Genomic DNA, 16,176 nt, shown 5'->3' on the forward strand with positions numbered 1-16,176 from the left:
AGATATAAGGAAGAAATTTTTTACGCTGAGGGTGGTGAAACACTGGCACAGGTTGCCCAGAGAGGTGGTGGATGCCCCATCCCTGGAAACATTCAAGGTCAGGTTGTATGGGGCTCTGAGCAACCTGATCAAGTTGAAGATGTCCCTGCCCATGGCAGGGGGGTTGGACTAGATGACCTTTAGAGGTCCCTTCCAACCCAAACTATTCTATGATTCTATGATTCTGAAACACCAAGCACAGTCACCTCTCTGAATTTCTTACAGAAAGTCTGAAGATTTGGCTCAAGGGATAGCAGAAGTTCAACAAAACCAATTATCTAAACTGTGATTTGAGAACTCTGTCCAAATTCAAGCTGAAATATCAATTAGTGATGGAATTTTAATGTTGCCTCTGGCTGGACCTGTAATGTAACAATGATTGTAGAGTCATTTCCTTAGTAATTTCCTTCTGAAGACTAGTCTATTTCCTGAACTTCATGGGCATATAAAGAGATTTGTCAACAACAAAATCACCAACAATGCTGTTTGCAAGGCATGATCTGGTCAAAGGCTGTGTTTTGTGAAGAAATGATTTCAGGAGACACGACGTCTATGTTAGTAATGCATTCCTGTTGCTACACAGCTACAACTGAGTCGCATCACTCACACAGTGAATTTACCAGATTCATTCTCACAGCACACAATGACAAAAACTTTTAAGATCACCTACCTTGAAAAATCTCCCTTTGCCTCCTGTAAACCGAGGGAGAAAAATTAAAAATGTATCATTAGAAATAGAAAAAAATTAAGAAAACGACTGTTCAAGATTTTCCATTTGCAAAATTCATTTAGCAGCAATTTCCTGTTGTAATTGATTCCTCATGTATTTTTTGGAACCAATATCTAACGTCAAGTGCCATGATACATGCAGTGAGCTGGGCAGATTAACAAACAAAAGGTTTGACTAATACAGGGCCAGATGATTCCTCATTCTGCTAGTGGATACCCAGGAAGCTGCAGGAAATAATGCTAGTAAATAAGTAATTTTTTTCATCAGTGTGGATACTACATTACCAGAAGATCTCTGGAGTCTCAGTGACTTTGCAGCCTCTGAGACTGCAACTCCCCTGACTCTTTGTACAAGTATGATCGTTATTTTCTAGTAACTAGACTTTCAAAAACTAGCTCACTGTCAGCTTTCAAGGGGATGCAAGACACAGGTTTCTCTAACTCCTTGCTCGGTGTTTGGGGGAGTATTTAGCTCCCTTACTTATATATCTAGATATTTCTATTTATTACCATCACAGCCTGACGTTAAAGGGCTGGGTATTGTTCCACTCCAGTAGTTAGATTAGTACCTGAGTCTAATTGCTTATCTGGCAAACCCTGAAAATCTGGCGAGTCCCCTCCTCGATAGATGTAATATGCACTTTGCATTTTCCATAGGCAATATGCATTTCATATGATGCATGCTAAAGCGCCTCATTTGCCATCAGCTACACAGAAAGCACAGTGCAATAATGTAATTTGTGCAGTGAGGGAGTTTCCACTGCCAAGAGTACTGGGTTTTGCATTCAGGTCTTTTGTCTTTACATCCATCCATCCACCCGCAAAACCTGTCAGCCCATGTCCAGTGGTGCTTCAGTCCTGAGGCTGGGGTAAAGTTCAGAGCTTTGGTGGTACTTTAATTTGTTCTGGTAACACAACAATTTCAAATATGGCTGCAAACTAAATCACTTGAGTTCTGACAGTCCTTTACTATCTTTCTGTTTCCCTCTGAGTGAACTGAAGGGCAGACAAGCTCTCCTCTGGTTCATAGGAAGGAGTCCTCGAGCATATCATGATTATAGTTCAATACAGAGTAAAACCCAAAGGATATGCCCTGGCCTGCACAGGGATGAGCATACTGAATTTAAAAAACAATTGTGTTGGGTAGATTCTCCACGCTTCAGTTCTTTGACCTGAATGCTGCAGTGGGAAGTAGAACAAAATGCAGTATGTTTTGCTTGGATCCTGTCACAAACATGGGCTGTAGTAATTTCTGGTTACAGACAGCAGAGGTGTGGCTTGTTTTGACCGTTTTCATTAAGTTACACATCAAACTACTACAGGAATACACGTAACGTCCTGTGTTTGTCTGTGATGAGAAACAATCACAGCAACGAGGGTTACAGTGGCAGATCTGGATCTGGCTGTACAATTACTAAGCGTTCAAGTTATTCAGTAGGATAAGCAGACAATAGATTCATAACCCTGTCGCTGCTTCTCACAACGAGCCTGTTGTTTGATGTGTATTCCCCCAACAGCCAATATGCAATTTCTATAATGTGCTTTTAATTGAGTCCCCCATCCTGACTCTCTTGCTCCATTTTTGTTACATAAAACGATTTTAATGAAGATTCAAATCCCTACGCATTAATTGCTTCTTTAACATGGAAAGTGCTGTAGAAGTGCAATGCATTGTTATTTATTAGTGCAGTCTGATGAGATGGTTTCTCTGCTCACATGGCTCCTCATAGCTTCATGGCTGATGGGAAAAAAAATGAAAACTACACTGTACGAAAGGGGAACAAGAATCATCTGACAGTTATCTCTGATCTGCTCCCACTGTCATGCTCCTAAAAAGAGAACTTTCACAAAAACCACCTCCACTTCCCTGAAAAGATTCTTCTTTGGGAATCAGAGATTTACCAAACGCTGCTGGAAATTTGCTCTGTGACCGCTTCCCTCTTCCTGAAGAGCAAGACTTTAAAAGACATTTTTTTTCTGGAGAAGTTTTTGGAAGGTCTTTAAGCCTTTCTGCCCACCTTGGAGAATACAGACAGTTGCATATATAGAAGCTTATGGAGATCATCAGAGGGCTAAGCAAGTAAAGTCACTGGAGAAGAAACGATTGTATATGGATTTCACCTAGGAAATTGCATTCATTACTTAGATTTTCTCTGGCTTTACATCATACCCCAGGGTCTTGTCAGTGCAAACATAATATGCATTTATTTATGCAAAATGTTGGGCAGTGGAATGTGCTCCATGCATGGAGAGGTCTGGTTTGAGAGCCTTCGGTATTTATTTTGCATTGGTATAAATTATGTAAACTGTGTAAAGACATCTTTCTCCTGCAAGTGGGTGAACCCCTGCACTTCTGTACAGCCATTTTGGATTTGGCAAGTCAAGAGATTTAATGCAACACGAGGAAGCACGAAGCGAGAGAAGGCAGGTGCTTACCTGCAAGATGTATGCAGCCAGTTCAAACACCACTTCACTGTCAACCTCAATGAGTTCCTTGAAAGATGAAGAAAAGAAAGAAAAAGAGAGTTGAGTCAGTCTGAGCTCCTGCAAGAAGGACATGTATCTCCTCCTGGCTACTGCACGGTGAAGCGTGCTGTGCCAGTTTTCTCCCCTGGCTAGGCTTCAAAGCATTCCCTGTGCTCCTGGAGACCAAAGTGAGGGAGAACCTGCCCACTCAGATATTCAGCGCAATGGCTTGGTAAATGAAGCATAACTGGATGTGGCATGAAGGGATTCCTGGGGAGGAGGGAGGAGAAGGCAGGTGGAAGGGCGAGGATCAGGGTAATTTTTATTTTATTGTGTGATTTAGTGAAAGGTAGTCTGGGAAATACATTTTTTCTCCCCCAAAAAGTCACCTGTGCTTCAGGGGAACATAGCCTTGTCCTTGGCTCACAGAAGCAAGGAAATGAGAAAATTTGTCTTCACTGAGGTGGTGTCAAAGCCCCCGCCGAACTCTTCTGGCCCTTGGCAAGGGTAAACTCACAGGGAAAAGAGCCATATTCCCTCTTGCAGGATGGGAGCTCTGGTTTCAGCCCCTTCATCCCCATGAGCACTGGGGCTGGGGGTGCTTTGAGAATGAGCTGTGACAGCAAATCTTTTGGTAGATCTCCACCACTCCATTCTATAGGATCCAGCCCCTGATGAAAGCGATCTTGGAGGGTCAGGTGAAATTGTGAGCATTTTGCTTGGACACCATGGTCACGTGAAGAACACTGATGGTCCCATGAGATCCTCTCAGGGTCCTTCTGCTATGCCTGAGACAGTACTCACAGAACCAAGGGGTCCAGGCACTGCTCTGTCTGAGTGCGTGGGATGCAGACTGGGCATCAAAGGTGCTTGGGATGGGAGGCACGAGCATTAATCTTGTGGCCAAGTGTGCTCTCCCCCAGCCTCTGGTCCCTGCTTTTGGGAAGATAGTGGGCTTTTACTGAGATACTGTTTAGGCCTCTATTCTGCAACTAGAACTCCTACGTTGTCTCCTACGTATGTGGCCATGTACTGGGTCACTGTTCAGCTCATTCCTATGGTGGCTTTTCTGTTGTATTTATTAAGCTGCTGTTTTTAATATTTCACTTCATCTGGCAAGAAACGAGTGATCTAAATATAGATTACTGCTGTGATCCATGCTCCAGCCAAGTCATGGCCACACCTCATTTACAAGCCACAATTGCTGCGTTGGCTTGTCTCTGGCAAAATAAAAAACAAAGGGAACAAAACAGAGGATAAGATCCAGGTGTCCTTGGCTTTCACCAGTGCCAGCTTTTTAAAATAAGCACTTCCTTCACCTCCTTCATAACAACTCCTTGGGGAGTGAAGACCAGCTCTGCTACGGGCAATAAACACACCTTCCCGCGTTCAGCTAAACTGCCTGATTCACGCAGGCACCTGCACTAACGATGTGCATATGCCAAGGGAAGCGGCTGGTGCAAGATGTCGATTCAGCTGCAGGCAGGGCCGGGCTGGGGCAGTCAGGCATATCCTATAGCAGGTGGTGATGCGGAGTAGAACCAGAGTGCCTGGTCTTCCTCACATTTTGAAGCACCAGGCATCGCATGGACAAACCAGCCTCTGCAACCACATGTCGATGTTACGGCAAGTCTACACTAGTAGGTAAAGTGGGCCAGAGCCTGTTCTCTGGCCCTAAGCGTACGTGGCACAGTATAGCTCATGATTAAACATTCTTCCTCCCTCCCCGGGTCTCAGATGGGGTTACCTCCACTGTATTGCCTCTTGGGAACAGGTGCTCATCCTTGAACGGTGCCCAAGCAATGCCTGGGACAGGGCTAGTTGGCACAGGCCAAAACCCGTGCCAGGACGTGCTAGTAATTAAATGGCCTGACTGATTGAGGGACAGTGCCCGATGCCAAGCCCTGTCTCGTTTGGTAGTACAAATGTGGCTTGGCCTTTCTGGGCAACAGTGGCTTTTTTGTCCTGTGCGAGGGTTTGGGTGTGTGGGTCTGTGAATGTCTCATTGTACAACAGGGTGGGTGAGGAGGAGCCACGGGCACAGCCAGAGGAGTACAGCACCCAACGCAGAGCCAGCCGGCAATCCAGGGGACCAGCAGCCCCAAACTGAAGAGGCCATAGCCGTCTTCTTTCCCAACTTGAGCCGCCCTGTGCATGGGGACGTTTGAGGGTGTGTGTCTGGAGAATTGACAGGGCAAGGTCTGAGGTGCTAGAGTGTTATGAACTACACATATCATATACAGTGTGGTCTTTCCGGGCTGCAGGGGAGCTTGGGATAAAGTGATCCGTGGGAAGTCCAGTGAGGAAACCTCCGGTGCAACAAGGAAGCTTTCAAGGTTTGGGAGCATGCAACACCCCCTGTTAGCTGCAGGGATGACAAGCACTGGCTGTGCTTAGACACTGAATCCCCCGTTCTACACCTAGAGGAATCCTCCAGGCATGCTGGCCGGGTGCTCGCCCTGCGTCTTAGCAGAGACTTTGCACCCAACTTTCAAATTCAGTGCTGCCTTAATAGCACAGCACTACTGTGGCTGGAAGTCAAATGGGGAAGGACCCGCATGGGAGACTGGGAATCCAGCAGGGCTATTTTTGGATGGAGATGACAGTCAGCTTGAAATGTGCAAAGTAATGGTTTCAGGAGAGGTCAGACTAAAATAGACCAACCTAGATCTGTAGGCACTCTTTTTCTTTTTTTTTCTCCTCTTCTTATTAAGCTTTCTCCAAAAAAAGAACAACAGTGTAAGCTTTTCCTGGCAATACTCCAAAAAGGAACTTTCCCCAGGAACCAAAATGTGATGCTCACTGGGCTTGTTGCTGGAGAGGGCTGACTAAGCACATCTACTTGCAGCCTTGCCAGAGAGCAAAGCTCTGCACAGCTCAGCTCAGCAGCCCTGCCTCTTTCCTGGGCACTGGAAAAAAGACATTTTCTGTCTTCTACCCTGCATTTTAGGAGATACAAAGTTAGTCCCTGCATTTTAGGACATGCAGATGTCAGGAAGCGAGGCTCCAGATTCAGTGTAAGCTAGGTGGTTTAGCAGGTCACAAACCTGCTGAGGGTCGTGGGGTGACGGTACAATCGCTCCCTGACTACAGCTGTCATTTCCTACCACTTCCTCCCTGGCAGATGGAGGTGAGTCACTGAGAATGGCCTCTGCCAGCATGGAGGGAGGTAGGAGGGATCCTCCCAGGGAATCCCAGCTGCTGAAAAACCTCTCCCAGTCCCACACAGGTCAGCCGCTCATCCAGCCCTCCTGGCCGAGTCCGCATGCAGCCAGCCTTCACCTCAGTGGGTTCTGGGCCTGCTTAATTTTCTGGATCCTGCCCTTTCGCTTGTATGGTTGGCTTGTGGCATCAGAGGGATCTCTGCTGCAGGCACTCCAGGGGGGGAGTGGAGGCCATGCCAGGATGCCCTTATCTCTGGCACACAGAGTGCCTTGCAAGGGGCAGCTCTGAGTTACAGTGCTGGTGACAGCAGGCTGGTGTTTTCAATAGCCTACCAGGCAGGGCTATTTCTGGTACAAAAACCACTTATCCCTGCATGGCTTGTTCCTGTACAAGACGGACTTCAGTTACACATCCACGGACACCCTTCCCCACCACCCATACCCCCACATGCTCACTCCCCCTGGCCCACAAAGTCTCAGTCATACTATCACAAACATATAGTCATATGCATCCCTAACACAGTCACAGACGCACAAACTCTCACAGTTACAGTCACACACACATGCAGTCACACACCCCTCACACACTCAGCCCCACCATGCCTACCCCCACTCTCGCACTCACACAACCTCACGCACTCTCACACTTTCCTTGCACACTCTCTCACACACGTACAATCTCACAGACACACACACTTAACTCTCTCACAGACTCACCGCGCACAAACACGCTCCCGCTCCCCCGCCGCCTAACCCAGAAGATGGCGCCCGCGCCGCAGCCCGCGCGGCCGCTGCCGCCCTCTTCGGGCGGGAACCGCTAACGACATCCACTCAGCCCAGAGCGGGCCCCAACAGCTTCTCCACCGGCGGTTTTTTAACACAAAAGCAGACATTTCCTTCTAAATACAAGCCAGTTTATCATTTTAGCAGCTGCAGATTCCTTCCTACCAACCACAAGAGTTACTTCCAGGGGTGTTTTACCTCAGAACCTCTCTCTGACAGGGAAGCTGGCCAGGGTGGTTAGAGACAGAGGAGGGAGGGAGGGAGGGTGGGAGGAGAAGGTTGCGTCTTGAAGTCCAGGTGTGACCAATGTAAATTTTGGGTTAGGGGATGCAGACCCAGGTGTCTCAGCCCACCCCAGTGCCACCCAGAGCTCCGAATCCTTACCTTGTAGATGCAGGACTTGGCATTCAAGAAAAACAGCTCAATGGTGGCATTGTCCTTTAGATAGGAGATGCTTTCAATGTAGAATCTGAAAGGGAAAGCAAGAGAGGTGAGACACAAGGGGGGGGACTAGGGCAAAACATGAAAATGCAGTCATTACATGAAAAATGTGGTCAATGGAGTCATGATGAGTATACTAAAAGTGAAGTTTCTTTGCTGATGACAGACTGGGGTAATGAAAGAGGCTTGTGCATGCTCCAGGATGTGATCAGTCACCACCACCACAGCCATACCAAAGGAACTGGATCATCAAGTGGATGATTTTGTTTCTAAATAATCCTTTGTTTTGTTTTTAAACTTCAAATAATCATTTATTCTGTTTGCTTTGTAAGCTCCCCTTCATTCCCCATCACATTTTGGCGTTTATTCGTCACTCCTTTACCTGACCTGCCCATTTCTGTGCTGTTGACCTGGGTCTGTAAAATGTTCATTGACAGAAATCCACTTCTGGGTTCCTTCCCTGTCCACTTCAGCTCCGCATAAGGCAAATTTTATAAAGGCTTCTTTACATATTTTAGCAGCTAGCATGTAGCAGCTATGGTCGCACAGTAAGCAACCAGCAATAGTTAAGGACCTTGCACAATTTACCAGTACTGTGAGTAGCGATGCTGGGGATGACTGGGAATGCCAAGAATCTTAATTTTTTTTTTGAGCTGAGCTGACTTCTCAGAACTCAGTAGAAAGTTGACCAGCCCAAACCCTCAGTGTCAGAAAAACCCACTCTCTTGCATTGGCTGATTACCCCAAATATTTGTAATTATGTTGAAAGCCCATGATATGTATGAATCAATTCAGTACTCCATGTCCTGCCTGCTTTGAAGGTTTGATCCTTTGGCAGTGAACTCCACGAGAGTTTTGCCACTGGCTTGAATCGACTTCGGCCCTTAATTCTGCCTTGTGACCCTTTGGGGTAAAAAGCTCAGGATACCGTCAAAGCTAATAATTGATTGTTACACAGAAGTATGTTGTGTGTTGCTGTGGTAACAGAGAAAGCCTGGATAGGTTCAGTGGATGACTAAGGTGAATTTTGCATTTACTTTGTGTTTTAAGTAAGGAAAAAACCATACATCTGTCTGTCCACCCTGTTTTATAGTGATCTTTAAGTTGCAGTACAGTGGCAGCAACGTTCCTTACATAAATTCCAGTACTTATCGTGCCTTGTCAGAGGCAATTAGAATAGGGAAGGTGCCAGGGAAATGCTGTCTGCATCGGGAACTTAAAAAAACGAGAAACCTTAGAAATCTGGGTTGAGATGCGGGGTACAGTTACAGAGAAACCTCACTCCCTGACCCTACTATCTGGGAACGGAGCTGAGAGACCTGCTGACACTCCTGGGGCTTCACACGAGCACTGGAGGGATTGTCCATGTTGAGCTATTTGCAGAATTGAGGGCCTTAAATGTAACCTTCTTAGGGGTAAAGGTCAAAGCTTTGTAGTCCTAAGTGTCTTCTGAAGACCCTTCAAAACAGTATATTTCCTGACAGATACAACCAACTACTTGCTTACTAGAGTGAAAGAAACATTTTGAGCTCTTCTTGTTCATCTGCTGAAGTGCTCCTGCTATTATCCCTCCTTATCCCCCTCCAGAAGAGTTCAAATGAGAAATAAAAATAAAACCCAAATCAAAAAAACATTTGAATGTAGGGATCATGAAGCACAAAAATTTAAACTTTTTCTTAATTTTTTTTCTGGTTTTCACGGGGTTTCACCTCCTATCCTTGAAACTGCCTCTCTTTTTTTTTTTTTGGCAAATAAAAATATACTTGGCTTTAGAAATGCAAAAAAGATGCTGCATTAAAAAAACCTTCTTACTAGATCTGCTCTCTGAGTGCAGCTGGCTTTCCATCTGCTGAATTCATGGAGAAAAATGATAATTTTACACATTCTGTGATTCCTGAAGAACCTCCTCTGCTTATCACCACTACCAGTGCTCTCCAAGTTGTGACGGTAGGATCTTTAATTCCAGGGTCATAAGAAAACAGCAACATTTATTCCATTTTTGAATCCCAGTGAAAGTTAGCCAAAATGCTTTTTGTTTCATCAGCTCAAATGAGACCATCCTCATCATCACTAGAGGGCAATATTGCATTTGTTAAGGTTGCAAGGATCTGTCCCAAGGCTTTCCACATAGACACATGCACAGATCATTTTCTGTACAAAATTGAGTCTCTCAGAGCACAGAGCCTGTACATGATACTTCATCTTCACAAAGAAAACCCCGTTTTCAAGTGATCTCCAAAGTGGAGAGTGTGCTGGGGAGCTACTGGCTCTCACACATGCACCCAGACAAATGCAAAGCATGTGCACCAGGAAATTGGTGCTACTTAAAAGAAAACAGATTTGCAGAGAGAACTCTTATGGGATTTTCTGTGTGGCAAGCTCAGAAAACCCGAACTGGAGCAGACTCTCCTGAATTCACAGCTGGTGCTGCAACAACAGAAAGGGGAGGGAAAGACGCGGTTTTTTGCACTGATCGTGAATCTCTGTCAGACCTCCTCCTGCTACCATCTTTTCCAAATACAGTGAAGGAAACCGCACTTTACAATGACCAATGTCAGTGACTAAAGAGGCAGGAAGAAGCATCCAGCTGCTAAGGCAATGAACCAAGCAAAAAATCTGGGTTAAATTCCTGACTCGGACACAGGTTTTCTTCATGACCTTCAGAAAATAATTTAGCTGCTTGGGGCTGTGGTGCTGTGTTTAGAAAATACTCCTCCCTCCTCTGCCCCCCTCTGTCTGTTTTGCCTGTTAAGCTTATAAGCCATTTCTTACCGCATGTTTTAAGATCATCAGTTTTAAGGGGCAACTCTCAGATTTCTGTTGAGGACTCCCCTGAGAGCCGCATTCCTCCATGTGCTGTGAAGCTGATATATCCAGGAAATAATGGATGGGCTGGACAGAGAAAGAGGCAGCACAATGTGTCTGATACCTAGGCTCCACTGTGTAGGCTCCACTACCTACATCTCTTGCAATACAGCCAACAAACAGCTTTGCCTACACGAGGTTCTTTGAAAGCCAGCAACTGTTGCTATGAGAAATTAGGTGCCTGCAAGAAGGGGGAACACCCCACAAGACTTTGTGAGTGTAAAAACCTGGGAAATCATTTTTGAAAAAGTTTAAAGGATCAGCCAATGTTAATCTATTTCTGCATTCCCCATCCCTCCCCACCCCCAGTAACTTATAATTAATCAAGTACATTTTCTAAGCATTAATTAAACAAACCAGTGAATGTTATGTTGGGTAATGAACATAAAATGCCTGTCTTGACTGCTCCTTCTCAGTGGCAGGAAGATAATAATGAGCACTGCTGCAGAAGGTATCTTGGAAGACTTCAGAAGCTGCTGCATCTGAAACATTTAAGGGTTTTTTAGCTGCGAGGACATGCCTCGTACTGATCAGGTTGCTCTATATTAAGCGTTGGTTAACTGACAGCTTGCTCTGAGACAGCTTAAGCTCCTCATGCTGTGATGAATGGCAATTCCCATTGTAACCAGCCAAGCACAGACAGTGCCTGTGAGAAGCAGCTGTGGAAACTCCTGATCCTTGGGTGATGGGAAACTGGCACTACTGCAATTTCTCCCTTGCATTACACACATGCCCACCTCCAAGTTGCAGCAGGGAGAAATGCCTGATTGAGAACTGGACTCACCAGTTTGATTACTGGTCCTTCAGGAGATGGAGAATCCCTGGCCACTGCTGCCGGCCTCATATGCGAACCCAGTTGTGTGTGTGCAGATGCGCAAATTTAGCAGTGTTCGGAAGGTGCTTTGTCCTTGCAGTGGGGATAGGAGGCCTCAGGACTATCAGGGAAATGGCCTCCAAAAGCACCTGAGCTGGTGGTGTGCTTGTGTGGCCAGTGAGAGCTGAAATGAGCAGCACTCCCAATTTCCACACACCAAAAGAAACTGTCAAATAAAAGATATTTAGCATTGCCTCTAACACACAGCCCTGGACATACCCTGTCAGCCTGAACTTGGCCATCTATCACCTAGCAGGGACCAGGCTCTGTGCAATCGAGTTCCTGACTGTGCAAATGTACTGTCATAGCATTCGAGATCACACGCCTATGCGTTTATTTCCAAGCAGAACCTGCCAAACAGTAAACATATTTCACTGTGGTCTTCAACACAATGATATTTCGAAGCATGACCACAGCAAATGGATGTCTTGTCTAGTTCAGATGTAGATCTGTCCTGGGGCAGTGATATCATCCTAGTTCTTGTGATGTTTGACTCTGGTAGGAACCAGCTGGTCCAAAAGGCGTTTATCCAACAACAAAACCATTTTTTCAACAAAAAGAAACACTCCAAAACTCCCATTCTGGTGCTATGGCATTTTCTTCCAAGAAAATTTAAAGAAAACATCGAAAGGACTTTGGAAGACCTCAAAAAGCTTTCAGCACTTGGTTTCACTAAGGAACAGCATCTTCTTGAGGAGTGCCCTACCAGAAAAAACTGGCATCGAAACTGGAGCCCTGAGTAGGACAAAGAGTGCCTCTGCCATCTGGAGACCCCAGACCAGGCAAGGGCATAGCAAAGCTCTTGGACCAGGTTGCCCAGAGAGGTGGTGGATGCCCCATCCCTGGAAACATTCAAGGTCAGGTTGGATGGAGCTCTGAGCAACCTGATCTAGTTGAAGATGGCCCTGCCCACGGCAGGGAGTTGGACTAGGTGACCTTTAGAGGTCCCTTCCAACACAAACTATTCTATGATTCTATGATTCTATAAAGCACTCTCTCGTTATTGTCCTATTAAGCCTCACTCCTCAGATGTCTTGCTGCTTTCAGAGGAAGGCAGTGGGGTGGCCACAGAGGCACAGGAGGCAGCTGGGCCGAGGGGCATGCCAATGTGTGTGGCTCCGGCGTGCTGGTACAGTGCTGTGCGAGAGGCCCAGTCAAAACAGAAGCGAGCACTGCCAGGCAGTGATGGGGAGGCCAAGGATGGCACTGAGGATGTTTGCGCCTGATCTAGATGACCGTGACTGATAACAGTGTGGCACTGCTTTCTGGATGAGTTCCTGCCTTTTCCAAAGGGCAGGAGCTGGCAACTTAGTATTGGCAAGGGGAGAACCTTCTCTCCAGCCCTGTGATACTGTTTCCGTGCAGGGAGGCAAAACACCCCTCTTGGGCCTATTAAGAATAGGAAAGGGGAAAAATCACAGAATAACAATCCAAGTGGCTCTTCTCTCCCCTGGTGAAAACATTATTTTTCCCATGAAAAAGGAAAATAAAGGGTTAAACTGGATTTCATAGTAGAAGTCAGAATGAAGGAAAAGGATTTTGGTTTTGATGTGCAGTCACCTTCCCCAGTGTTTCCTCCTGCCCTAGATGGGAAATAATACACTCAGACCCGAGAGAAAGGATTGAAATGGGCAGAGGTGTCTCCCATGTCCTTCCCAGTTGGCTGACTCCATTCTGGTTAGGATGCAGGACAGAGCTGTCAGCAGAGCTTGGTGGACTGCCTCTTATTTCATTATTACAAAGTAATTGATAAAGGAGGAGACCCCTTTTCTGCCTCATCCATCCTGGGGTCTGGCTCATTATCCCTCACCACGTCATTTAAAACCTCAGAGGGTAATTTGAAAAATATGAGGCCATTTGCTAACCAGGAAAAGAAAAATCACATGCATTGGTATAATGGACTTAAATGCATATGTCATTATGTCCAGTGTCTCATGCTAAATGAGTATTCTGAACAGCTCAGGCTGCAGAGCTCCTTTTATGTTCCAGCCCTGTTTGCTAATAGTCATGGGTGTGCACTTTCATGTGCTGACACTTAAAGCAGACAATGGTCATGCTAAATAGTTGGCCTGTTAAGTAATCAGCCAGGAATGAAAATCAGAGGCGCTAAAAAGCTCCATTTACCTCCCCTTCTGCATTTATTTTGATTCTTATCCCATGTCCTGTCCCCTGTGCTTGTGCCATGCTCAGGCCACCCTCGCCCAGCGCCAGGGATTGGTATGCAGGGGACAGGACGCAGCAAGAGAGACCTATGTCAACTTTTACCTTACTGCAAGGAAGCCACAAAACTGGAGGTGAATGTGATTCCAGGAATATAGGGAATTGCAGCTAACAAAAAAAGAGCTGTGGATATTGTTTAACCTGAGCCTGTTCTCTCTCTCTTTCCCACCAGCTGTACTGTACTATGAAGCTGTTTGCACCTTTACTCACGACCCATCCATTTTTCTCAGTGTTTCTAAGAGGCTGGCCCATGAACTCCTGGAAAACCATGTTTTGGGGATATTTGCTCAATTCCTATGCCTCATCTTCTCTGTGTACAAAATACTAAGGGATCTGCTTTGGAATATATAGAAACCAGCTCTCTTCCTCTCTTCCAGCCTATCTTTTGGGGTCTTTGCAAACCACAAAGTGCTCCAGTATCAACATAGAGAAGGAAAGGAATCAAGGCGGTAATGCAGGCACATTCCTCCCTGTTGTTTGGTTACAGCATCAAGCATCATGTGGAAAGGCACTGACCTCAGTACAGTGAGGCCTCTGCCTTCTCACCGGGAGGGGTATCAGGCCTGACCAAGCCATAAAAGCAGCAGCCAGCTCAATATGTTTTGCAAATCGCTCCACCCCTGAAATGTCCTGTGGAGCCTAGCTTGCAAGACAAGTGCAGCTTTGTACAAAAAGGCTGTTGCAGCTCCTCTTGGCTTGGAGTGATGTAGTTATCTGTCCCAAGTGTGAGGCAAGAGCAGTGACCGGATCACAGCAGCACACTGCCTTCCTCCCCTCCTCTCCCTCAGTCACGAGGGGAACTGCCCCACACTCTCCTGAGCTCCAGCCCAGCCCAGCTCTTTCCTGCTCTTTGATTCTTGCCAAGAGTGACATCTAGGCTATTAGAGGTAACTCGCTGGGTGCACTGTCTTGCATAACACCAGCCCTCAGTATTTGTAGAGCATCTTTCATCTGAGGATCTTGAACCATTTTAGGAATAGAAATCCCTCCAGGCATTCTGCCATGTTGTCAGCAGCACACAAAGGTATGATTTGGCTGTGAAAGCTGGCATGGGGTTTACTTACTCACTGGCTCTACCCTTTTGTTCAATGCCATGGTGATGGGACCCCTCATAGCAGACCTTTCTGCTTGCTTCACTGATGACATCAAATCCCACCCACTGGTGTAAGGTATAAATGCACAAATTGCAATGAAAATGGAAACAATGTCTGCATGACTTTGACCCAGTCAGAGAATCTGTGTGTAGGCATTGACATAGCTATTGCTGCTTGATCCAAATTAGGTATAAATCCTACACTGTCAGCATCCAGTTCTGCACAGTACCTATCATGCTGTCTAAATGCTTCCCAAAATTAGACAAGACAATGCTGCCAGCATCAACACATTCAAAATGTGGCTCAAAACAACAAATTTTTAGAATGCTGCTTTTTCTTCCCCCTCAGGTGGCTGAATGGAAAGGAAAACCAACTTATCCCCTTCTCTAAACACAAGTCACTTATACAAATATATTCCCAGTTAAGCAGAAAACAGAAATGATGTTATAGGACTGAAAAGCCAGACTGCTATTAAGATGTGTGTGTAATGGATGACTTAGCTCAGAGCTGTGTGCTAAGTAGCAGAGCCCCATTAGTTCCCTTCCTCAAGCAAAGGTCAGTTTTCACACAAGTAAATCTTCCGACTGGACAGAAGTTTCTCATATCTCTAAAGAGACTCTGAGGAGCAAAGCCTCCCCGCAAGCAATTTATTACACCTTCCCCCTGGTGAACCGAGCAGGGGGCCACCCTGAGAAGGCTGCAATAAATTGTCTGCAGGGAGCCTTGTCATCCAGCACAAACAAGGTCTGAGCGGCTGTATTCATACACTGCGGCTGGGTGGGAGGAGGGGGTTTGCAGGGCTGCTGGCTTTTGAGATCTTCCCCCTTAGTGTACACACAGTTGATGCACACCAACCAGCAAAACACATGCTGTACAAAGAGATCTGGGTTACGGCACAGCTTTGGCAGATTTCATAGACAGAGCAGCTCACGGAAACCCCTGAAAGCAGCTTGGTTGGGCTGGGTTGATTATGTGGGTTTAATATTCTGATTTTTGCTATTGTTTCTATAGCACCCCTGCAGTGCATGGAGCTGTAGAGATACAATGTGAGCGGGAGATGTCTCTCTGTCTCCTTATATGTAGCATAAACTGCCTGGGAGCTTGGTGCAGGGAGTTACCAGCTCAGTGCTGGTAGTGAGAGTGGGTAAGGGAGGATGGGGACGGAGCACCCCAAAGTGCTGAAACATCTCAGGGCAGTTCCCTGAACTCTCCTGGGATGATCAAGCTCCATGGCAAAGTGGGGTCCAGCGCTGCCCTCCTTGCAGCTCCGCTTGCAGAGGGGTCTGCAGCTGGTCAGGGAAGAGCAGAGGAGCAGAGCAATTTGTGTGTATATGATTTTTCCCCAGCATCTTCTCCTGGGTGCTAGCAGGTGAGATGATACATATCCATGGGTGAGAGCAAACTCTGCCACTTCTCTCTCTCTCCCCTGGCTGCGAAATTGATGTATTTGATAATCTCCTCGGGCCTCTCTCCCCAGTTCCTGTAAACCGCTGTCTCACAC

The 16,176-nt window shown here is 46.3% G+C and overlaps 1 protein-coding gene across 1 annotated transcript in view; it reads right to left on the minus strand.

Annotated features, from left to right (window-relative positions):
* FRMD4A (FERM domain containing 4A) overlaps positions 1 to 16,176 on the minus strand; it is a 196,193-nt gene that overhangs the window by 78,798 nt on the left and 101,219 nt on the right. The window contains exons 5-7 of the mRNA XM_009321777.1: positions 7,566 to 7,650; positions 3,205 to 3,261; positions 710 to 732 (exon numbers count right to left, since the gene is read on the minus strand). Of these exons, the coding sequence (XP_009320052.1) occupies positions 710 to 732; positions 3,205 to 3,261; positions 7,566 to 7,650 (165 nt within the window). The remainder of the gene's footprint in view (positions 1 to 709; positions 733 to 3,204; positions 3,262 to 7,565; positions 7,651 to 16,176) is intronic.

This window comes from Pygoscelis adeliae, unplaced genomic scaffold, assembly GCF_000699105.1.
Source record: "Pygoscelis adeliae isolate BGI_AS28 unplaced genomic scaffold, ASM69910v1 Scaffold202, whole genome shotgun sequence".
Taxonomy (NCBI): domain Eukaryota; kingdom Metazoa; phylum Chordata; class Aves; order Sphenisciformes; family Spheniscidae; genus Pygoscelis; species Pygoscelis adeliae.